The following is a 24,960-nucleotide window of genomic DNA, read 5'->3' on the forward strand; positions in this document are numbered from 1 at the left end:
CTCTCCTTCTTGATCTCCTTCTGAAATGTCAGTATCTTGGGGAATTGTCATGTCTGGGGTGGCCACATCTGTGAGATGCAAAGACGTTGGTCTTTGATGTGGAGTAGAAGGACCAGAAATGGGCGATGGATGAGGCTGTTCTCCTTGTGGAGGAAACCTTCTATTATAATCCACCAACATGGCTCTAAGGCCAGTAAGCAGGTCGGAAGGGATATAAGTTCCCTGTTGATACTGCTGATGCTCCAAGGAAGCCTGGGGATCATAAGCTTCCTCATATTCCTCCTCTTCCTGATATTTTACATTCAATTCAGAGGGGCTGTGGGCTGTACCAAAAGGCCCATCTTCATCTGAATCTTCATCTCCCTCCAAAAGATGTACCGGTACCAGGGAGGATACCTTACTAGGTGAAGTGTGGGTTGGAGTTAATTTTTCTGTTCTTTTTTTATATTTTTCCCTCGTCGACGAGACGTGTAAACTGACTTTGTCGTAGACGGTGCCGTCGACGCTGGACGCACTGTTATTTTAATAGCCGCAAGCTTCGCCCACGAGTCTACCGTCGACGAAGTCGACGGTAAAGCTGACACTGACATCAGCACTGACATCAGTGTAGACAGTCGTCGACGCTGAAGTCGTCGTTGTAGTTCTCGTCAACGGTGGAGTACTCATCGACAATGTCGCCGACGGAGCCATGGACGATGGAACACCTAAAGTAGCTGGAGTCGTCGGCAATGCGCCCACCGACGGTGCCGTCGACGGGGAATCCGTCGACGAGGCCTTTTTTCCAGTCACAGAAGATGGCTTTTTGAAAGGCACAGATGGTGGAACAGATGAGGATTTGCTGTGCCTCTCAGAACTGGAAGAATGTCTTTTCCCCTCCTTACTTGAGAGTTTAGTTGGGGAAGAAGATGGGCTGCGACCCTTATAAGACCCAGAGGCAGTCTTTTTGAGGGTTTTCCTTGAGGTTTGTGAGGGAGATCTAGAGCGTGATCTTGCCCTTTTAGTTGATCTCTTGGATGTTGATGATTCCTCAGAATCAGAAACTGGATCCTTCCTATGTTTCAGTTTCTGCAACCATATTAATAATCTGCCTTCTCTATCCTTTAAGGTCTTAGAAGAAAAAGTACGGCAAATCTTACAGTCCTTGGCTGAATGATCTGGATAGAGGCAGTAAATGCAATCTTGATGAGGATCTTCAGAATGAAGTCTTTTCTTCCCACAAGTCTTGCAGTCTCTAAAGAGACTTTTCTTTTCTTTGTCAGACATAGTTGAAAAATAGCTGACAAATCCAAATAAATGAGTTTCTCTGAGAGAAAAAGAGCTGAATAAAGGTGTGAAAACAGAGCAGAGCTCTGAAGAGACTCCCTAGCACGACGTGCGGTAGAAAATCTGAGGTGCTAGAGCTTCTCTCAGGAGGTTCTGAAGGGTGCTGTCGCCTGATTGGTGGAGGATCAAGTTTGGTCCTTTTTCACAAAATGACTCTGATAGACTATCAAATTGAAGAGGCCTAGGGCCTTTTTCTCTTCAATATGTTTTAACATTACTTATGAAAATTATACCGGGACTCCCATCTCGACGACGGGGAATGATTCAAGCATGTGAATCTATGAAAGTTCAAATACTGGAGTAATCTCGAAGCTGCGGACAGGCTGGTAGGGCTGGGGCCAAGTCAGTTGTTGTCTGGAGTCTTCACTGCTCGTGCAGCTCTTCAGTCTTTCTTCTTTAGGTCACCAGGAATCTGAACAACAAGGTTCAGGGGTGTCCCAAAATACTAGATTTAGAGATTACAGGTGTCAGAGGGCAGTAGCCAATGGCTACTGACCCTGAGGGTGGCTACACCCTGCCTGTGCCTATGCCGTTTTGGGATGGGTGGGGCACATTCCTAAATCTATTGGCTAACATCCTCCAAAACAGATTGGGTTCACCTGAGCTTTGGGGACCCTAGGGGTGGTCCCAGCTGGGGTGGATACTAACTCTCTATTTTTTTCTTTTTTTTTTGTTTTTACTAATTTTCCAGCTGAACCTGCCACCTAAAAGTGGGGCTTGGTCGAGGGGGCAGGCATCTCCACTGCATTACAAAAGGAACCTTTGAGGCTCACCACCAAGTGTTATTGTTTCTGCAGAGGTTTTGTTTTTGACTCCCAAAAGCACATAGGTACTTACTTACCTTATGAGGTCAGACGCTTGTCTGGTGGTGGCAGTCTGACAGAGAACGGTCAGCCACACACTAGAGAGTTGGCTTAATTTCAGGGGGCATCTATAGGATGCCCTCTGCATGCATTTTTCAATAAATCCAACACTGGTATCAGTGTGGGTTTATTGAGCTGAGAATTTTGATACCAAACTTCTTACTATTCAGTAAAGCCATCATGAATGCTGTGGAGTTCATAGTGACAGACTCCCAGTCCATGTACTCAATATGGCTTCACAGCACTTAGTGTATAAAAATGGACTTGCAACACTTTAGGGCCACACTGCTCGTGCAGCTGGGCCGTCACCTGTGATAGAGTGCCTTAGGGCTGTAGAGCCTGCTAGAGGGGTGGCTTACCTATGCACCCTGAGAGGGATGCTATGTCAGCTTTACCTTTTTCTCTCCACCAGCACACAATCTGCAATGGCAGTGTGCATGTGCTTGGTGAGGGGACCCTTAGGGTGGTTCAAAATATGTTGCAGCTCTTAGAGAATCTCTCTTATCACAGAGCCCTTGGTACCACTGGTACCTTTCACAAAGGTCTTAGCTGTGTGCCACAGGTGTGCCAATTGTCAGAACACCATTATAGTTTAGGGACATAACACTGGTTCTGGGGCCTGGTTAGCAGGATCCCATCACACTCAGTCAAGTCAGCATCTATATTAGGCACAAAGTGGGGGGTAACCATGCCAAAAGGGGCACTTTCCTGCACAGGCCACAGCCCACAATAGGAGTTGCACCAGAAGGTGGTGGCGTGGATATGCTGGTGACAGTTTGGGCACGGCAGGTGCCTCCGTGTTTCCCACTCACTATCAACAGCACTACAGCACCTGCAGGCCTCCTGAAGGTGGCTGGGAGACATGATTCTGCACCATGGCTGGGGGCAGTGATTGACCACACAGGGGACATCTTCCATGGCAGCATCATTATGCCCCTTCCAAGATATAATGGACACATAAAACATAGTTGCAGGCCACTTCCTGACATACCACGCCATACAACGCACAATGCATGCCATTTGGGACGCCAGGGAGGTGGAGTCGTCCTCATCACCTGTGCTACACATCCTCCTTACAAATGGTGGCATATGCTGCACTACTGCCACACTATATATGACACTGACTTCCAGCACACCGAAGAACGTGAGGGAAGCACTGAACAGGTGAAACAATGTCCTTCCACAACCATTGACAAGGCCTGCGCATAAGTGCTGTAACACGTGAGGGAGGTGTCTTAGTACCACAGATTTCACTTCACACAATTCAACTACCTACACCAGGCCTATCTCTACCCCCTCAGCACATTAATCACATGTTTCCTACATATGCTCCTGAGTGCCTAAATCATTTCTTCTGGGCCTTCGCCAAAAGGGGACAAACACCTACATAGGTTTATGGAACTTGCATTTGTACTATTGAAATGACAAATTGCGATGTTGTGGATGGTATCCTCAGCCCTGCAGACACAGAGATGGTTAACTCCACTGCTGCACAGGGCATGTGCTGAGGCTGATGCACTCAAGCTGCTGTATGCGAGAGGAGGGGGGCAGAGTGGGGTTGGGGGGACTGGGACACTTACATTGTGTAGGAAAGTATGCTCTTTCTTGGCATGGTTACCCCCATTTTCTGCCTGTTGTCAGTGTGTTTGACTGTTCACTGGGAACCTGCTAACCAGGGCCCCAGTGATTATGCTCTCTCCCTTCTAACTTGGTAACTTGTACCATTTTCACCCCACATTTAGCATTCTGGTGCCCCTATGTAAGTCCCCAGTATATGGTACATAGGTACCCAGGGAATTAAGGTATAAAGGGATTCTCACAGGCTGCAGTATTTATCATGCCACCCATGGGGAGACCATGCAAAGTGTTCTGCAGGCCTGCCATTGCAGCCTGCGTGAAAGGGTGCATGCCCCCTTTTTCACCATAGGTCACTGCACCAGGTCACTATAAGTCACCCCTATGGTAGGCACTGCTAGCGTAGAGGGCAGGGTGCAAGTACCTGTGTGAGTGCAGGGATGCCTTTTTATGCATGTATTGCTCTTACATAATAGTAACTCCGAACCTAGGCATGTTTGTCATCAAACATGTCGGAATCATACCCAAATTCTGTTGCCAGTTTTGGAAGTATGATTCCATGCACTCTGGGGGCTCCTTAGAGGACCCCAAGCATTGCTAACAGCAGTCTTACGGGGTTTTCTGGGCATCCCAAGCTGCTCCCACCACTCAGACAGGTTTCTGACATCCTGCTGCTTGATCTGATCAAGCCCAGGAAGGCAGAACAAAGGATTGCCTTTAGGAGAGGGAGGTAACACCCTCTCCCTTTGGAAATAGGTGTGACTGGCTTGGGAGGAATAGAGTCCACCAGCCACTGGTATGCTTTGAAGGGCAAATTTGGTGCCCTCCATGCATAAAATCGGTCCACACTGATTCAGGGACCACGCCCCCCCCGTCCCCGTCCCTGCTCTGGCGTGAAACTGAACAATGTGAAGGGGACTGACCACTCCCCTGTCCATCACCACCCCAGGAATGGTGCCCAGAGCTCCTCTGGGGGATCCCTGGGTTCTGCCATCTTGAATCCAAGGTTTGCAGGCAATTCTGGGAGCATCTAAGTGGCCAGGCCGGTGACGTCATAGCCCCCCTCCTGATAGGTGGTCACCTGGCTAAGTGACCAATCCCCCTTTCAGGGCTATTTAGGGTCTCTCTCTCTTGGGTGGGTCTTCGGATTCGGCTTGCATGATTCCAGCAGGACTCCTCTGCAACCTTATTACGACTTCTAGCCACTGGAACAGTGACTGGACCCTCCAGGAACAGACAATCTGCATCCACAATGAAGACTCTTCCTGCAAAATTGTTTCCATGGCTTCTTCCAGCTTCTGCAACCTGTCCCCGGCTGTGCATCCTCTGAGGGCAGCAAGTCTTCAGCCCGCACGAGAAGGAAGAAGAAATCTCCCTTGGAGTGAAGGCATCACTCCCCTGCATCTGCAGGCACCTGCTGCAATGATGTCTAGCTGCGTGGATCCTGCATCACAGGTCCGTAGTAGTCCTCTTGTCCTCTCTGCCAGCTGTCCAACTTTGGGGGAGGTAAGCCCTTGTCTTCCCAAGCAGAACAGTACCCCCGTGCACCACGTCTCTCACAGCTGCACAGGGTTGTTTGCATCTCCTCCAAGGGACCTTCAGGCTACATGCATCTCCGGCCTTCAGCACTCCTTCCTGCGACGCACAGCCCTCTGCATGGTTCTCCTGTGGCATGTGACCCTCCTTTTGTGTGCTGCGTGGGCTCTTTCTGCAACTTCTGTGTCCCCATTCCGTGGGACTCCTGTGGGTGCTTCCTCGGCTCCTGTGGGCCCTCGGAGCCGCTGAGGGTCCCCTCTGACTTACCCTCCTGAGTGGAGTCCTCCTGGGCCTTGCTGGTCCCTGGCAACACCACTTTTCCATTAACCACAAATTTGCCTTTGTCAAGGCTTGTTGGTGGAAACATCTGGTTTTCTGGCACTTCCAGCTCCCCTCTACACTTCCCACTTACCTAGGGTGGGGGTTCTGTGCTCGCATTCCATATTTTTAGTATATGGTTTGGACTCCCCCCTAGGGTCACTATTGGTTATCTACGTTTATACTGTTTTCTAACCTTTTCTATGCCTATTGCCATTTACTAGTGTATATAATTAGTTTATTACTTATCTCCTATTGGAGGGTTGCCCTTCTAGTATTGTGTGACCAAAAATAAAGTACACTGTGTGTTTTCTTTCATGTGTGTAAATGCTGTGTGACTACAGTAGTATTACATGAGCTTTGCACGTCTCCTAGATAAGCCTTGGATGCTCATCCCCAGCTAACTCTGGAGAACCTGGCATCTAGACACTGCCTACACTACATTAATAGGGGATGCCTGGTGTAAGGACCCTACCAGGCCAGCGTCCTCAAAAATGTATATATATATATATATATATGTATATATATATATGGAAAATGTCACTTACCCAGTGTACATCTGTTCGGGCATTTTCTGCTGAAGATTCACATGCTATGCATAGTCCTGCCATCTAGTGTTGGGCTCGGAGTGTTACAAGTTTTTTTTCTTCGAAGAAGTGTTTGAGTCACAGGATTGAGTGACTCCTCTTCGGCTCCATTGCGCATGGGCATCGACTCCATGTTAGATTGTTTTACCGCAAAGGGTAAGGTAGGAGTGATAGAGTATAAAGCAAAGAGATGTCCATGCAAATGGAATAAAGATACATACAAATATGTACAAATGAATGTTTTAACTTAAACGGCTCCGGGCTCCCGGGGAGGGCGCATGTGAATCTGCAGCTGAACATGCCACGAACAGATGTACACTGGGTAAGTGACATTTTCCATTCAATGGCATGTGTAGCTGCAGGTACACATGCTATGCATAGACTACAAAGCAGTTTTACCTCCCATGAGCTTGTAGGAGTTGAAGTTGTTTGAAATAGTGTTCTTGGTACAGCCTATCCTACTGTGGCCAGTTGTGTTTCTAACATCTATACAGTAATGCTTGGTAAATGTATGGGGTGTTGACCAAGTGGCTGCTTTGCAGATTTCTGTCATTGGTATATTTCCTACAAAAGCCATTGCTGCCCCTTTTTTCCTGGTGGAATGTGCTTTTGGTGTTACTAATAGCTGCCTTTTAGCTTTTAAGTAACACGTTTGGATGCATTTTACTATCCATTTAGCTATTCCTTGCTTTGAGATAGGGTTGCCAGTATGTGATTTCTGGAATGCCACAAATAACTTTTTGGTTTTCCTAAATGATTTAGTTCTATCAATGTAACACATTATAGCTCTTTTAATGTCTAATGTATGCAGCGCTCTTTCTGCTACAGACTCAGGCTGTGGGAAGAAGACTGGGAGTTCCACTGTTTGATATGAAACTGTGATATCACCTTTGGTAGAAATGTTGGGTTTGTTCGAAGTACCACTTTATGTTTGTGTACTTGTATGAACGGTTCTTGAATAGTGAAAGCTTGGATTTCACTAACTCTTCTTAATGAAGCAATTGCAACTAGGAATGCAACTTTCCATATTAGGTATTGAATCTGACATGAATGCATAGGTTCAAATGCTGGACCCATTAGTCATGTAAATACAATATTTAGATTCCACGAAAGGACTAGGGGTGTTCTTGGTGGTATGATGTGTTTTAGTCCTTCCATAAATGCTTTGATAACAAGGACCCTAAATGGAGAGGTGTGTTGTATATTTTGCAAATACGCTGAAATAGCAGTGAGATGTATTTTGATAGACAAGAAGGCTAAATTTGCTTCTTGCAGATGAAGCAAGTAACCTACAATATCTTGTATTGATGCTGAAAGAGGGGCAATCTGCTTAGATTGACAGTCAAACACAAACCTTTTCCATTTGTTAGCATAACACTGCCTGGTAGTGGGTTTTCTTGCTTGTTTAATTACTTCCATACATTATGTTGGAAGATGTAGATACCCAAACTCTAAGACTTCAGGAGCCAAATCGCTCGATTGAATATTTTGGGATCTGGATGTCTGATCAGTGGCTTGTTTTGAGTTAACAGATCTGGTCTGTTGGGGAGTTTGATGTGTGGTACCACTGACAGATCTAACAGTGTTGTGTACCAAGGTTGACGTGACCAGGTTGGTGCTATGAATAGGAGTTTGAGTTTGTTTTGACGCAGTTTGCTGACTAGAAATGGAATGAGAGGGAGAGGGGGAAAAAGAGTAAGCAAATATCCCTGACCAGTTGATCCATACAGCATTGCCCTTGGATAGAGGGTGTGGGAACCTGGATGCGACGTTTCTGCATTTTGCGTATTCGCTGGTGGCGAATAGGTCTATGTCTGGTGTTCCCCAGTGATGAAAGTATGTCTTAAGCACTTGGGGATGAATTTCCCACTCGTGTGTTGGTTGATGATCTCGGCTGAGAACATCTGCCAATTGGTTGTGTATCCCTGGAATGTATTGTGCTACCAGGTGAATGCTGTTGTGTATTGCCCAATGCCAAATTTTCTGTGCTAGAAGGGACAGTTGCGATGAGTGGGTCCCTCCTTGTTTGTTTAGGTAATACATTGTAGTCATTGTCTGTCTTGATAAGAATGTGTTTGTGAATGAGAAGAGGCTGAAAGGTGATTTATGTGAAGTTGTTTGCGTTTGGTGTCCCATTGTCCTTGAATGTTGTGATTGTTGAGGTGTGCTTCCCACCCCATCATTGATGCATCTGTTGTAAGTATGGTCTGAGGCACAGGGTCTTGAAATGGCTGCCCTTTGTTTAGATTTGTGGGATTCCACCACTGAAGTGATGTGTGTTTGGCGGTCTATCAACACTAGATCTTGAAGTTGACCGTGTGCCTGCGACCATTGTTTTGCAAGGCACTGTTGTAAAGGCTGCATCTTTAATCATGCATTTGGGACAATGGTGATGCATGATGCCATCGTGCCCAACAGTTTTATTACAAATTTGACTGTGTACTGTTGGTTTGAGTGAATTTGTGCTAATACATTGTGGAATGCTTGCACTCTTTGTGGACTTGGGCTTGCAAGTGCTGTTTGCGTATTTAGTGTGGCTCCTAAATACTGTTGAATTTGCGCAGGTTGCAGGTGGGATTTTTGTTTGTTTATAGAGAACCCTAGAGTGTGTAGGGTTTGTATTACATAATGTGTATGGTTTTGACACTGTATGACTGTTGGATTTTATTAGCCAATCGTCCAGATATCGAAAGACATGAATGTGTTGCCTTTTTAGGTAGGCCGCAACTACCGCCAGACATTTTGTAAATACTCTGTTAGCTGTTGTTATCCTGAAGGTAACACTTTGAACTGGTAATGTTTTCCCTGTATTACAAACCTGAGATATTTTCTGTGTGCTGGATGGATGAGTATGTGATAATACAAATCCTTGAGGTCTAATGTTGCCATGAAATCTTGATGTTGTAGCAGTGGGACTACATCTTGTAGTGTTACCATGTGAAAGTGTTCTGATAGGATGCAAGGACTGAGAAGTCTGAGAACTAATATTGGTCTCAAGGTTCCATCCTTTTTTGGGAATAAGGAAGTACAGGGAGTAAACCCCTGTTCCTATCTGATTTTGAGGTACAAGTTCTATGGCTTGTTTGAGTAATAGTGATTGTACTTCTTCTTGCAACATGGAGATGTGTTGGGAGGAGAGTTTGTGTGGTTTTGGAGGTGTGTCTGGGGGAATTTGTGCCAATTCTAGGCACTAACCATTGTGGATAATAGACAATACCCAGTTGTCTGTTGTAATGCGTATCCAATTGTTGTGGAACGTTTTCAGTCTTCCTCCCACAGGTGAGGTGTGATTTGGGAAGAGATGGAGAGAGTCACTGTTTTGGCTGCGAAGCTTGTTTTGTTGGCTGATATTTTCCCCTACCTCTGGGGAATTGGCCTCTATAATTTGCTCTAAACCTACCTCGTTGGTATTGAGGCTGGCAAGATGATTTGGATTGTGAGGTGGATGCCTCAGGTGTTTGCGCTCTAAAACCACCCCTGTATTGAGGTTTTCGAAATGAACCTCTGTATTGCGTGGTATACAGAGCACCCATGGCTTTAGCGGTGTCCGAGTCCTTTTTCATCTTTTCAATGGCCGTATCAACTTCAGGGCCAAAAAGCAGTTTTTCATTGAATGGCATATTAAATACAGCCTGCTGGATTTCAGGCTTAAACCCTGACGACCGAAGCCATGCATGTCTCCGAATAGTAACAGCAATACTGGTTGTCCTAGCTGCTGTGTCTGCTGAATATTCGGCTGATCTAATTTGGTTGTTAGTAATAGCCTGCCCTTCCTCGACTATTTGCTGTGCCCTTTTTTGTTAGTCTTTGGGGAGATGCTGGATGATCTCTTTATCTCGTCCCAGTGGGCCCTATCATACCTAGCCAGTAGCGCTTGGGAGTTGGCTTTTCTCCATTGATTGGCTGCTTGCGATACTACTCTTTTGCCAGCAGCATCGAATTTCCGGTTTTCTGTGTCCGGTCGTAGTGCTTCACCAGATGACTGAGAGTTGACCCTTTTCCTAGCTGCACTTTCAACTACAGAATCAAGGAGGCAGTTGTTGAGTAATGAATGCTGGGTCAGAAGGAGGTGGTTTATATGTTGTCTCCACTCTGGGAGTGATTATCCTGGCTTTGACTGGCTCTTGAAATATTTGATGTGCGTGCTTTAACATGCCTGGAAGCATGGAAAGGGACTGGTAGGTAGTGTGTGTGGAGGATAATGTATTAAAAAGAAAATCATCTTCAAAGGGCTCGGTGTGCATGGCAACATTGTGGTATGATGCCACCCTAACCAGACCTTGAGGGTATCCAGTGCTATCTTCCGGTGGTGATGGTTTGGAAGGATAACAGTCTGGGGTGTTATCCGGAATGGGATCTGGATCATAGAGATCCCACGGATCCACATTGTCCTGTTGAGAATCTACAGAATGTACAGGAGACTGTGCAGGTGTAGGAGTAGTAGTGGAGAAACAAGCAGGTGACGAGAATGAAGAGGAGACTGGGGAGGTGAAAATTGTGAGGGTGGAGATCTTTGCTTAGGTCTTGACACTTTAGCCGGTGGCTGATCAGTGTCCAATTGTTCTTGAAAGGCCAGCTTCCTCTTAGGCTTCAGAGGAAGTGCAGTTATGATTTTGCCAGTGTCTTTATGAATGTGAATTCTGGCATGCCTTTCATCAATTTCTTCCATCTGTGTGAGTTCCTCCGAAAATGTATGGCTTTCTTGAAGTTGTTTCGAACGTCCATGCTCCTCTGTGTAACTGGGTCTTTTTGGCTCCGAAGCCGGTTTCCTCGGGATCGAAAGGCCGGGAGTTGATGTTGGCCTTGGCTCCAAAAGCGATTTTCGAGGCTTCGACTCGAAGGGTCAGTGTTTGTCTGCTTCGGAGCCAGTGCTTCGGCTCGAGTCTGAAGGCTTCGGCGGCGTGGCCTTTCTCGGTGCCGAAGTTGTTGCTTGGCCTCCGGAGGTCTTTTTGCGGGTCGAGCCATGGCCTTCTGGCAGTGGCGTTCCAGAGGCCTTATGTTTGGGCTTGGATTGGACAGGGGCAGGAGTACTCACATGCTAGCCTGGCATGACCGGTCTGTCCTCCTCGGACTCCTGCTCAGAATCGGACCCTCGGATGGAGACTGTGGTGGTCATGATCTCCTCTTCCTCTACGTCGAGACGTTCAGTGCTTTTCGACGCCATTTCCAACCTTCGTGCTCTTCTGTCTCGTAGAGTTTTCCTGGAACAGAAGGTTCTGCAGGCCACACAAGTATCCTCTTGATGGTCTGGTGAAAGACAGAGATTACAGACGAGATGTTGGTCTGTATATGGAAACTTGGCGTGGCACCGAGGACAGAAGCGAAATGGGGTCCGGTGCATGAGGCTTCCATGCGGTCGGCCCGACCAGGCCCGGGTGCCCCGAAGGGTGAGTAAAGAAGTTGGATCTGACGGTACCGAAGTGTCGATGATACGCGATCGAAACAATACAGACAAATTAGAGAGTTTTTAGAACTTTTCCAACTCGAACTACTGGAGTAAAAAGAAACACGTCCGAACTCGATGGCGGAAAGAAAATCTAACATGGAGTCGATACCCATGCGCAATGGAGCCGGAGAGGAGTCACCACTCGATCCTGTGACTCAAAAACACTTCTTCAAAGAAAAACAACTTGTAACACTCCGAGCCCAAAACTAGATGGCAGGACTATGCATAGCATGTGTATCATATATATATAGGGAAAATGTCACTTACCCAGTGTACATCTGTTCGTGGCATGAGACGCTGCAGATTCACATGCTTTGCACATCCTGCCATCTAGTGTTGGGCTCGGAGTGTTACAAGTTGTTTTTCTTCGAAGAAGTCTTTTCGAGTCACGAGATCGAGGGACTCCTCCCCTTTCGGCTCCATTGCGCATGGGCGTCAACTCCATCTTAGATTGTTTTCCCCGCAGAGGGTGAGGTAGGAGTTGTGTATTATAGTAATAGTGCCCATGCAATGGAGTAAATATGTATGTACATAATGTGGTTTAAAGCAATATATTTACAAATGTACAAATGTTCAAGATCAACTCCAAACGGCTACAGGCTCCCGGGGAGGCGGGCAGGCGCATGTGAATCCGCAGCGTCTCATGCCACGAACAGATGTACACTGGGTAAGTGACATTTTCCGTTCGATGGCATGTGTAGCTGCAGATACACATGCTTTGCATAGACTAGTAAGCAGTTATCTCCCCAAAAGCGGTGATTCAGCCTGTAGGAGTTGAAGTTGTTTGAAACAAAGTTCGTAGTACTGCTTGTCCTACTGTGGCTTGTTGTGCTGTTAACACATCCACGCAATAGTGCTTGGCAAATGTATGAGTTGAGACCATGTGGCTGCCTAACATATTTCAGTCATTGGAATGTTTCCTAGAAAGGCCATGGTAGCACCCTTCTTTCTAGTTGAGTGTGCCCTTGGTGTTATAGGCAGTTCTCTTTTTGCTCTGAGATAACAGGTTTGAATGCATTTAACTATCCATCCGGCAATGCCTTGTTTGGATATTGGATTTCCTGTATGAGGTTTTTGGAAAGCAATGAACAATTGTTTTGTTTTTCGAATCTGTTTTGTTCTGTCAATGTAGTACATTAACGCTCTTTTGATGTCTAATGTATGTAGTGCTCTTTCAGCTACAGAATCTGGTTCTGGAAAGAACACTGATAGTTCTACTGTTTGATTCAAGTGGAATGGTGATATGACTTTTGGTAAGAACTTAGGATTTGTTCGTAAAACTACTTCATGCTTGTGTATCTGAATAAAGGGTTCTTGTATGGTAAATGCTTGTATCTCACTTAGTCTTCTTAGAGATGTGATGGCAATTAGAAATGCTACTTTCCATGTTAAGTATTGTATCTCACATGAGTGCATGGGTTCAAACGGTGGACCCATGAGCCGTGTTAAGATAATGTTAAGGTTCCACGAAGGAACTGGTGGCGTCCTTGGTGGGATAATTCTTTTTAGACCCTCCATAAAAGCCTTTTTGACTGGGATCCTAATAAGTGATGTTGAGTGCGTAATTTGCAGATAAGCTGAAATTGCAGTGAGATGTATTTTAATGGATGAAAAAGTTAGCTTTGACTTTTGCAAATGTAGTAAGTAGCTTACGATGTCTTTAGCAGATGCGTGTAATGGCTGAATTTGATTATTATGGCAATAATAAACAAATCTTTTCCACTTATTTGCATAGCAATGTCTTGTGGTTGGTTTCCTTGCCTGTTTTATGACCTCCATACATTGCTGTGTAAGGTCTAGATGTCCGAATTCTAAGACTTCAGGAGCCAAATTGCTAGATTCACTGATGCTGGATTTGGATGTCTGATCTGTTGTTTGTGTTGCGTTAACAGATTTGGTCTATTTGGAAGTTTGACATGAGGCACTACTGAGAGATCTAGTAGTGTTGTCAACCAAGGTTGTCTTGCCCAGGTTGGTGCTATTAGTATGAGTTTGAGTTTGTTTTGACTCAATTTGTTTACTAGATACAGAAGGAGTGGGAGAGGGGGAAAAGCGTATGCAAATATCCCTGACCAACTCATCCATAACGCATTGCCCTGAGACTGATCTTGTGGGTACCTGGATGCGAAGTTTTGGCATTTTGCATTTTCTTTTATTGCAAATAGGTCTATTTGTGGTGTTCCCCATCTTTGGAAGTAAGTGTTTAGTATCTGGGGGTGAATCTCCCATTCGTGGATCTGTTGGTGATCTTGAGAGAGATTGTCTGCCAACTGATTCTGAATCCCTGGAATAAACTGTGCTATTAGGCGAATGTGGTTGTGAATCACCCAATGCCATATTCTCTGTGCAAGGAGACACAACTGTGTCGAGTGTGTTCCTCCCTGTTTGTTCAGATAATACATCGTTGTCATGTTGTCTGTTTTGACAAGAATGTGTTTGTGGCTTATGGGTTGAAATGCTTTCAACGCTAGAAATACCGCCAGTAGTTCTAAGTGATTTATGTGAAGCTGTCTCTGCTGAGTGTCCCATTGTCCTTGGATGCTGTGTTGGTTGAGGTGTGCTCCCCCCACCCTATCATGGAGGCATCTGTCGTTATTACGTATTGAGGCACTGGGTCTTGGAAAGGCTGCCCTTGGTTTAAATTTATATTGTTCCACCATTGAAGCGAGGTGTATGTTTGGCGGTCTATCAACACTAGATCTAGAAGTTGACCCTGTGCCTGTGACCATTGTGATGCTAGGCAGTGTTGTAAAGGCCGCATTTGCAATCTTGCGTTTGGGACAATGGCTATGCATGAGGACATCATGCCTAGTAGTTTCATCACCATTGTGAAATGCCTGTACCCTTTGTGGACTTGGAGTGGCAACCCCTTTTGTTGTGTTGATTGTCGCCCCTAAGTATTGCTGTGTTTGACACGGCTGAAGGTGTGACTTTGTGTAGTTGAGTGAGAAACCTAGTTTGTGGAGGGTTTCTATGACATACTTTGTGTGTTGTGAACACCGTTCTTGCGTGTTGGTTTTGATTAACCAATCGTCTAGGTACGGGAACACGTGTATTTGCTGCCTTCTGATATGAGCAGCTACTACTGCCAGGCATTTTGTAAAAACTCTTGGCGCAGTTGTTATCCCGAATGGCAACACTTTCAATTGGTAATGTACCCCTTGGAATACAAACCTTAAGTACTTTCTGTGTGAAGGATGTATCGGTATATGGAAGTATGCATCCTTTAGGTCTAGTGTTGTCATGTAGTCTTGTTGTTTGAGCAATGGGATTACGTCCTGTAATGTCACCATGTGAAAGTGATCTGATTTGATGTAGAGATTTAATGTTCCGAGATCTAATATAGGTCTTAGAGTTTTGTCCTTTTTGGGTATGAGAAAGTACAGCGAGTAAACTCCTGTTCCTCTCTGATGAATTGGTACCAGTTCTATTGCATCTTTTTGTAACAACACTTGGACCTCCAGCTGTAGAAGATCCATGTGTTGTTTTGACATATTGTGTGTTTTCAGTGGGACATTTGGAGGGAATTTGAGAAATTCTATGCAATAACCATGCTGGATAATTGCTAGGACCCAAGTGTCTGTTGTAATTTCCTCCCATTGTTTGTAGAACTTGGTTAGCCCCCCCCCCACAGGTGTTATGTGTTGGGGATTTGTGACGCCAAAGTCACTGCTTGTTTGGTGGAGTTTTGGGACTTTGGAACTTCCCTCTACTTTTTTGGAATGGTCCCCCTCTATATTGTCCCCGAAAACTTCCCCGCTGATATTGGCTCTGATCAGTGTCCTTTTTAAGTTTTTCGATAGCAGTGTCCACCTCCGGCCCAAACAACTGCTGTCCGTTAAATGGCATATTCAGCACAGCTTGTTGTATTTCCAGCTTGAATCCTGATGTACGCAGCCATGCATGTCTCCGTATTGTCACTGCTGTGTTTACAGTCCTAGCAGCTGTGTCTGCCGCATCCATTGCTGACCGTATCTGATTGTTCGAGATACTCTGTCCTTCTTCCACCACTTGCTGTGCTCTCTTTTGGAACTCATTGGGCAAATGTTCTATAAAGTGTTGCATTTCGTCCCAATGAGCCCTATCATATCTGGCCGACAAAGCCTGTGAGTTGGCAATACGCCACTGGTTTGCTGCCTGTGCCGCCACTCTTTTCCCTGCCGCATCGAACTTACGGCTTTCTTTGTCTGGAGGTGGTGCATCTCCTGAAGTGTGTGAGTTGGCCCTCTTGCGAGCTGCCCCTACTACCACTGAGTCTGGTGTTAACTGTTGTGTGATGTACACGGGGTCTGTTGGTGGGGGTTTATATTTTTTCTCCACCCTTGGAGTAATGTCCCTTCCTTTCACAGGCTCCTCAAACACTTGTTTGGAGTGTTTTAGCATTCCAGGTAGCATGGGAAGACTCTGGTACTGGCTGTGTGTGGACGACAGTGTATTAAATAGAAAGTCGTCTTCAATGGGCTCTGCATGTAGGCTGACATCATGAAACGCCACTGCCCTTGACACCACTTGTGCGTAGGCTGTACTATCCTCTGGTGGTGACGGTCTAGCTGGATAACAGTCAGGACTGTTATCTGACACTGGCGCATCATAAAGATCCCACACGTCTGGATCATCCTGACTCATCCCTGTATGAGTTGGGGATTGCATCATTGGTGGAGTGGCTACCGGTGATGGTTGCGGAGAGTGATGTGGGGATGGTGGCGGTGTTACTTGTTTAGCCACCTTTGCGTGTGGCTGTTTGTCCTAGTCTTGGAAGGCAAGCTTGCGTTTCATTTTGACTGGAGGAAGAGTGCTGATCTTCCCTGTATCTTTTTGAATAAAGAGCCGTCTTTGTGTGTGATCTGGCTCTATTGCCTGTAATTCCTGTCCAAATCTATGTGTCTTCATTTGAGTGGACAGTCCTTGTTCCTCAGTGTAGGAACTTGTTTTCGGTTCCGAGGCCGGATATTTCGGTACCGAAACCTTTTCGGCTGCTTTTTTCGGCTCCGACGAAACCTTTTTTTACTTTCGGCGTTGTGCTCTCTCGGTGCCGACCCGTTTCGGTGCCGCTGTCTCGGTGCCGAATCTTCTCTGAGCCACTATCTCGGGCCCGAGATTGCTGTGTGCCGGTATCTCGACCGGAGTCGGATGACTTCGACACCAGCTTGCCCTTTTTCGGTGCCGATGAACGGTCACCTACTTTTCGGGTTAAGCCATGGCCTGTTGGCGGTGGCGTCCCCTGGGCTTTAGCGCTTTTCTCGTGAGTTCTTGGTTTCGACGTCTTACTCACGGTTTTAGGCGTTTCCTCTGGATCGATCTCCTCAGAGTCCGACTCCTGGGTGGAGAATGTTTCTTCCTCATCCTCGAAACGCTCTTGTCCTGTCGGCACCGACGCCATTTGCAGTCTTCTTGCTCTTCGGTCCCTGAGTGTCTTCCTGGACCGAAACGCTCGACAGGCCTCACAAGTATCCTCCTTGTTTTCTGGTGACAAACACAAGTTACAGACCAGATGTTGATCTGTATATGGATACTTGTTATGACATTTTGGACAGAAGCGGAATGGGGTCCGTTCCATCAGCCTTGAAGAGACACGTGGCCGGGCCGACCAGGCCCCGACGGGGATGGAAAAAAAACCCAAAGGGCCACCGGAGCTCTTCTTAATTCGGTGTTGATCTGTTGTAACTAACCCGATACCGAACGCAAACAATACCGACGATTTTTCCGAGATTCTAACTAACTTTCCGACCCAAAACACAGAGCGAAAAGGAACACGTCCGAACCCGATGGCGGAAAAAAAACAAACAATCTAAGATGGAGTCGACGCCCATGCGCAATGGAGTAGAAATGGGAAGAGTCCCTCGGTCTCGTGACTCGAAAAAAGACTTCTTCGAAGAAAAACAACTTGTAACACTCCGAGCCCAACACCAGATGGCGGGATGTGCACAGCATGTGTATCTGCAGCTACACATGCCATGGAACATATATATATATATGAACAAATAATTAAGAAAATGCAGTGATCTTTAAGTTGAGCTCACATTAACAATGGTGGTTCTAATACAAAAACGTGTACACGTTTGCAAAATTTCACAATCTGAGGCTATTTGCAATGCTTCCACAATGATCCCTTATTCTGTATAAACACATACAAAAGTATTAGAGCACGACTAATGAACATTATTTATTTTTTTTTATAGAAAAAAAGGCAAATTAAAGGTTTAGCAAAACCACTATGCATCTTTAAAACTTTAAGAACAATTTCTCTGAGGCAATGTTTACAAAAACGTTTGATGTATTTCAATACAAAGAAAAATTATATTCAGAATAACCAAGTTACTTACCTTCAATAATGCTAGTTCTAAGAGAAGATTTCACATCTTTAGAATATTCTCCCAGGCACCAAACTGGATCCAGAAATTCACAGGATGCGCTGTTAGGTGGCACTGGGTAGCACTGCATCTGTTTCACTCTACCGCAGAAGAGAAGGAGCAGAGCAGCACATAACTGCCACCATTACAAACCAACACCAGCTTCTTGCTTGACTCTTTCCATGCACTGATACACAGCACAAAACAATTTTCGGTACCTTCTTTGGAACCTTTTCAGATGGTAGGGTGAGCACTCCACAGAACAGGGGAGGTGTGATGGCAATAAGGAATCTACTGTTAGAGTATCCAAAAGAAAGCGAATTATAGAAGGAAAGTAATTTGTTCACGTGATGGATATGTCTAACCCACAGATGCCTTACCTTTAGATGAAATACTAAAGAAGTAGAGGATCCATGTAGTGGTCTCAGACCAGAAAATCTTGCAGATCTATTCGCGCAAAATGCCCTTCCTGTTGGACCTGGCTGTCAAGGCAGTAGTGCTTCATGAACATGTGCACTGGCACCAACATCACAGCCTGGCTGATGTCAAGGACTGGCACTCCCTGTGCAAACGCAGTGGTGGCAGCTTCAGCCCTTCTGGGATGAGCAGGAGTCTCAGACCTCCTGGAGTCTATTTTTTGCCATTGTGTAGCAATCTTAATGCAGAGGACAATCCAGCTTCCAAGAATTCTTTTCAGCATTACCTTGTATCACCTCACCCGAGGCCCCCACAAAAGTCTGATCATCTACCACTTGATGGTCCTTGGTATGATGGATGTAAAAGCTTAAAGCTTGTTTGGGTCCTCCATTTTTGATGGGCAAGGTGAGACAAGGAATGCTGGGAGAGTGAGTGATAGCCCAATGTGGAAAGGAGTTACAACTTTCTGCAAGGAGACTGCTGAGTTTGTCTAGAAAAATGTTGGTGTAGGGTGGTTGTACTGATAGAGCTTGCCGTTAATTCATGTGATGAGGCGAAGTGATCACATTGAGGAAGACAGTCTTCAAGATCAGAAGATGTAATGGAGTGACTGGACATCTTCTCTAAGGGAGTACACCTATGGATTCTCAAGACAAAGTTAAGTTTCCACAGTTTTATCAAAAATAATTTGGGAGGGAATGTGTATCAAACCTTTAATAAACCACATCACAAGCAATTTAACAAAGGATGGCTGGTCAGGCAAACGCAAAAATGATGAGTAGACTGTGCTCAATGCAAGGGTTGCTGGGTCAAAGTTTAACAAAACATTAACAGTGTGGCTGGTGAAGGGTCTGTCTTCTCCCAGCACTCAGTGTAAAGAGACTTCTTACATGGACGCCGGGCACAAAGGATGAAATCTACATTCAGATCAAGTGCAGTCAACTCCTGCTGTTCAATCTCCACTGATGCGACAAAGGATCTTCCTGAAGTGGAAGCCTTATCGGGAGCAGGCGCTCATATTCTGGGCCCAGTTGTTTCAGATCTTCAGAAATCTTAGCAGAAGAGTAGGAGGAGTAAAAGAGTCCTGTGTTCCACTCCAGCCAAAATTAATCTTCTAGCAGGAGTTTTCACAAACTCCAATGCGCAAGAGTTTTTAAACTGCACATTCTCAACAATGGGGAAAAGATCTAGCCATGGTCTTCCCCACACCCTGGTCAAAACATGCCATGTGCCACATAGGGATGCAGACCCCATTCATGATTCACAGGCTGAGCTCACCTCTCTTGGCATTCAAAGATCTTGTCAGGTGGTTTGCGATCAGAGAGAAGCTCCAACCCTTCTGCCAACACTGGGGGCACAGAGTCTATTGGCACAGGACCCCAAGCCACCCTGTTTCTTAAAAACCCACATAGTGGTAGTGTTTGAAAAGTTGCCCCAGCTTCCTCCTGATGGACAGCAGGAACACTTTCAGTGCCAGACAAATGGCCCTCATCTCCAACAGACTAATATGGTGCTATGCTTTTACCAGAGAACTCTGTTCTGCACTTCTCCAAGATAACGAGCAGTGACGCATTCATCACCACAGCCAGCTTTCATTCGGGTAAGGAGGGGTTTGCCACTGGTCCAACTGTGGTCAAGCAACCACTACTGCAGTCTCATGCACGGGAGGAGGACTGATGCCCGTGGTGACCTGTGCTTTGCCTGTCATATCCACGTCCTCAGCAATGATAAAACTTGACTGACAAGTAGGAGGTGGGCGAATGGTGTTGTAAGCCAACATCCTGTGGTGATTAAAGCTTTGGCAGGGGTTTGAAAGACAGAGCAGGCCATGGTCCTACTACACTTATAGCATTCTAAGATTGAATCTGCTTTGTTACCATACTGATGTGCAGTCGAAAGGCATATCCATAAGCGAGCCCACATGTCTCCTGAGAAACCTTTAAATGGTTCCACGAATGCGAGAGAACAGAACACTGTTGCCAATCGCTTGTCTTAGACATGCAGTAGTATCAAGGTCACCACAAATTACACATCTGTTGCCCGTTTTGGATGGTCTGAGACAAGAAGGCTCTAAGAACTTCCTCTACCGCTGGCAAGATACAGCTTGTCACATCCTAGAGAACATACGTATACGGCCCAATAAACAAACAGCAATGACTGACCTCTATGCAAGGCCAACATTTGTTTTTGGAATGTCCCAATTCTCTTCTAAGGCATTGTAGGGCGTGAAATGGGGGTCACCTTGCTGATGGAAGCCTGAATCACTAGCATCTCTGAAGTACAATGCTGTGTAAGGAAACTGGGGTTGCCAAGAGGCAGTCTATGACAACTGGCGTCGATGAAGGAGAGCCAAATGTTGTTTCGGAGCCGGTTTGGAAGTAGATACTGGAGTTGGTGCTAAATCCAAGATGGGCCCAATGAGTTCAGATTGTGTACAGAATGGATTCACTGGCCGTAATACGACTGAGGGTCTCTAAGGATCCTGGGGCCCTGAAATAGTGCCCGAGGGAGCCCGAAGTGTGCAAGGATATGCAGCATGGCCACCTTAACAGCCTCAAAATCAGAGATCAGGAGCAAAATCGATTTGCAACTTTACACACTTATGACTTAACTTTAGAAAAAGAGTGTCAGAATGGGGTTGAGTGCCGCTTCACCTTCTTGTGTTTCCTCCTTGATTTCAACCGCATAGAAAACCGCTTGTGGGAGCGGGAGCCAGTCAGTGCCCTTTACTTGGATGGAGAATGGTACTTACGTGAGACTGTGATATCTTCCTGTGTTTGGCAACGGACAGCTTACCAACCCTGGATTGCCTTCTGGTACACGCGGGTACACACATCGCACAAGGCCCAACTTCATATACCAAAGACACACTACATCTATTTTCTGCAGTTAAAGCAGTTTGAAGCCTGTCTTTTTGAAGGGGGTGGGGGGGGGGGGGCACAGTTCTCTTGTACATTGGATTCAGTTGTAACAGTCAAAAGACCAACGAAAGGGAGATCAGAGCTCCAGATCCATCTTACAATGCACAAAAGAAAGACACTAAATGTATTGGTGTGCAGGAGCTGTGGGAATATTCTACATGTGAGAAATCTGTGGTTATAAGTTTTTAAGAGGTTAAGTTAGAAGTATGCAACAGAAAAAATACTTTTGGGCAACATCATACAAAAGTCACAAATGTGTACCAGCACGTAAAATACCTCACACTGCTACCACTTTTACAACTTTTTGGGAATTCTGACAAGTTTAGAGAAGTAGGCCTGAAACTGTGCTCCTAGTAAACTTATGCTTGCGTATAGTATGCAGTATATTTACTCATGTGATAACCTGCTAAGTAATTACAAATTTTCATGTTGTTTGTTTCCCTAGGGAGAAAATATTTTCTCCCATGCAGAGGGTCATGTTTGTACACCACCACCTTTTTTTCCCCCCACTCCGGGAAAACTTTTAATTTGTTTCTTGGAAGGAGTACATTTCAACATTTCCAGTGTAGGAAGAGATTGGAGAAAAGCTGGTAAATACCAATAAACATTGTTCTTGTAGGTGTGCACAAACTCACATTTGAGCCGTTACTAATGCCTCCTGCCTTCTTCCAAGCTCCTGTATGTCTATTTGCACAAAGATGGTAAATCGGAGTCTTGCTAGAACTTGAATGCTGAGATAATATGAATTCTGGCATAATCAAAAATGCTATTGTCAGAGCTCAGATTTTTTTTGTAAATGCTGACATGATTTCTCACCTGACTGCATAAGCCCCATAGGGGACAAGTAAACTATTGTACAAGGCAAGTAAATTTCTGAAGGATCCTGTCCCTTGGACAAGTAGTTATTATAAAATTCTACACCCCTCATTAAATATGCAAGAACTGTATGTCATTTAGAACACATTTATATTATTTTTTTCCTTACCAGATTGTTTCCTTTTAGGAGGTGCCATTGCCGCCTGGTTGAGAATCAAGTCTTGAAAAAACTTAAGCCTGTCCTCTTCGTTGGGCCTTTCAATATGAAAAACCTCTTTGTACTGCGTCCTGAAGATGCCCTTGACCTGTAATATACATTTTACCATCAAAAGTACATTTTGGAATGAAGAGTATAACTATTTTTACCTGCTTTCCTAATAGTAAGTTAAGACCACTCCCTAACATTTTTTGGACCACTGTACTGAAGACTGAAAATACTGCATAAACAAAGAAAATATCACAAGTGTGGATTGTCCGGCAAATGCCAACATAGTAGTACTAAGCAACCCTTAGAAACGGTCTAATGAAGTATCACAGAAAGTCTGCCTTTAGGCTCAAGCATTACAGACATGCCCTGTCTAAGATTTACACCACTTAGTTGATCGCATTTATCACCCACGAGCAGGACATTGATTTGGTTTGAGGCAATGTTCTGTGAGCAGTAACACTGATACGAACAGAAACAAATGTCTTGAGAATTACATATTAAGCTAACACCTGGAAAAATCCATCAATTAAGCACTGGGTGTGTAAGTACTTGGAACCAATTACAGTAACATTTTTACCAATTAAAATTCAAAATAAAGAAGAAATATTGAGGACTCAAATAAAATGATAAATGTAACAAAGGTCATTAATTATAAGCATGCTTCACTAACAATATTACAACTTCCCATGCACCAATATTAAGATCCAAGTACATGTTTACAGGGTGAGAACTGAACTTTGGATCAGATTCACCTGCTTCCACAACCAGCATGGTACTTTTAGGATGTTATGTCATCTCACCAGGTACTAACATAACGATTTTAAGTAGTCAGTGCAATACACCCAAGCTCTGGCATGACCATGCTAATAAAGTAATGCAATAAGCAGAAGACCAGAATTCACCTAGCATTCATCGATGCACCTGCAGTGTAGCACACCGTCCTCAACAGTTCAGGAAGGAATAATAGATAACTTTTCAAGGGAACAACTCTTCAGGAAGTACAAACTGGTGGTGTTCTTTCACCATGGAACAGAACCATCAATTCAAAATATGCCTCGAGTGAAGTGTTTCTAAAACAACCATATGCAACACTTGGGTGCTTTAGAGCTATTACAATTTTACCCGCAACCATTCCCACCATCTTGGTGAAGACCCTCAGTGCTGACGTTAGCGCAAAAGAAAGGACCTCAAATTGTTAGTGTTAGACTTTTCAACCTTGGTGTGGTCTCCCTTAACTTTTTGCCTCTGTTTCCGAGGTAGTTGATGTGTGCTGAACTCTGATTTTGCTGTTTTTGTTACCCTGGGCACTTTACCACTGCTAACCAGTGCTAAAGTGCAAGTGCTCCTTTACAAAATGTGTATGTAATTGGCTTATCCATGATTGGCATATTTGATTTATTAGTAAGTCCCTAGTACAGTGCACTAGAGGTGCCCAGGGCCTGTAAATCAAATGCTACTAGAGGGCCTGCAGCACTGGTTGTGCCACCCACATAAGTAGCTCTGTAATCATGTCTCAGACCTGCCACTGCAGTGTCTGTGTGCGTAGTTTTAACTGTAAATTCGACTTGGCAAGTGTACTCACTTGCCAGGCCTAAACCTTTTCTTACATGTCAGACACCCATAAGATAGGCCCTAGGTAGCCAAAAGGGCAGGGTGAGGTGTATGATTAAGGTAGGACATGTAGTAACGTGTTTTATATGTCCTGACAGTAAAATATTGCTAAATTCGTTTTTCACTGTTGCAAGACCTGTCCCTCTCATAGGTTAACATGGGGGCTACCTTTAAATCTGATTAAAGTGTAGATTCCCTTTTGATTCCCTTCCTCGTACAACATCACGAGTACTTGTGCTACAGATAGCATCTTGAACATTTCCTTCTGAAGGTATACATTCAAGAACCAGAGTTAAGGACTGTAAACTGTTGTTCTTGAGAACTAGAAAGCACAAGGAATAGCACCACCACCCAATTATATGCTCTGGGGCCTACTTCACTGCTCCCCTTTGCAACAGGGTGGCCACCTCCTGCTGTACAATTGTAAGTGATCTTCTGACTAAAGGAACTAAGGGGGAGGGCCTGTTGGAAGAAAAGGGAATAACCTCCATATAAATGACTGGCCAAAATTAATGGCCCAACTGGCATGTACAAAAGACATAATCCTTCCTACAAACGGCTGCTTGAGGGAAACTACAGTGGTTTTACTCGTAATACAGATGAGGATGTGGTGGGTTGCTGGGCCTTTCTACCCCTAGGTTTGCTCTTTAGCAAAACACTTTCTGGTAAAGACTACCTAATCACAGATTTCTCACCTTTTCAATATTCCCCATGCATCAAACTGAATCAGGAAACCTTTTCAGCACTACCTCTGGGAGCCTGTGGGTAGCACCGTACAGCTCTGAACTGATGCCATTTTGCTCCAGAAACTGATGTGCCGAATCTAAATAGGCACCACTTTTGTGTGCTAATGTTTATTGTTCACGGAATGGGAAGGATGAGGGGGGTGGTGAGGGATCTGCAGATAGATTTCTCTACTAGAACTTGTTCTTCTGATAAAGGCTTCTTACCTCAGACTCCTCACCTTTTTTTAATAGCTACCAAAGCAG

General features: G+C 45.1%; 1 protein-coding gene across 5 annotated transcripts in view; it reads right to left on the reverse strand.

Moving 5' to 3' along the window:
• Positions 1 to 24,960, reverse strand: part of ATAD2B (ATPase family AAA domain containing 2B) — a 546,820-nt gene that overhangs the window by 235,986 nt on the left and 285,874 nt on the right. For all 5 annotated transcript variants that reach the window (XM_069236016.1, XM_069236015.1, XM_069236018.1 and 2 more), the window contains exon 20: positions 22,322 to 22,457. In XM_069236016.1, coding sequence (XP_069092117.1) covers positions 22,322 to 22,457 — 136 coding nt within the window. The remainder of the gene's footprint in view (positions 1 to 22,321; positions 22,458 to 24,960) is intronic.

Source organism: Pleurodeles waltl, chromosome 5 (assembly GCF_031143425.1).
Source record: "Pleurodeles waltl isolate 20211129_DDA chromosome 5, aPleWal1.hap1.20221129, whole genome shotgun sequence".
Lineage (NCBI taxonomy): Eukaryota > Metazoa > Chordata > Amphibia > Caudata > Salamandridae > Pleurodeles > Pleurodeles waltl.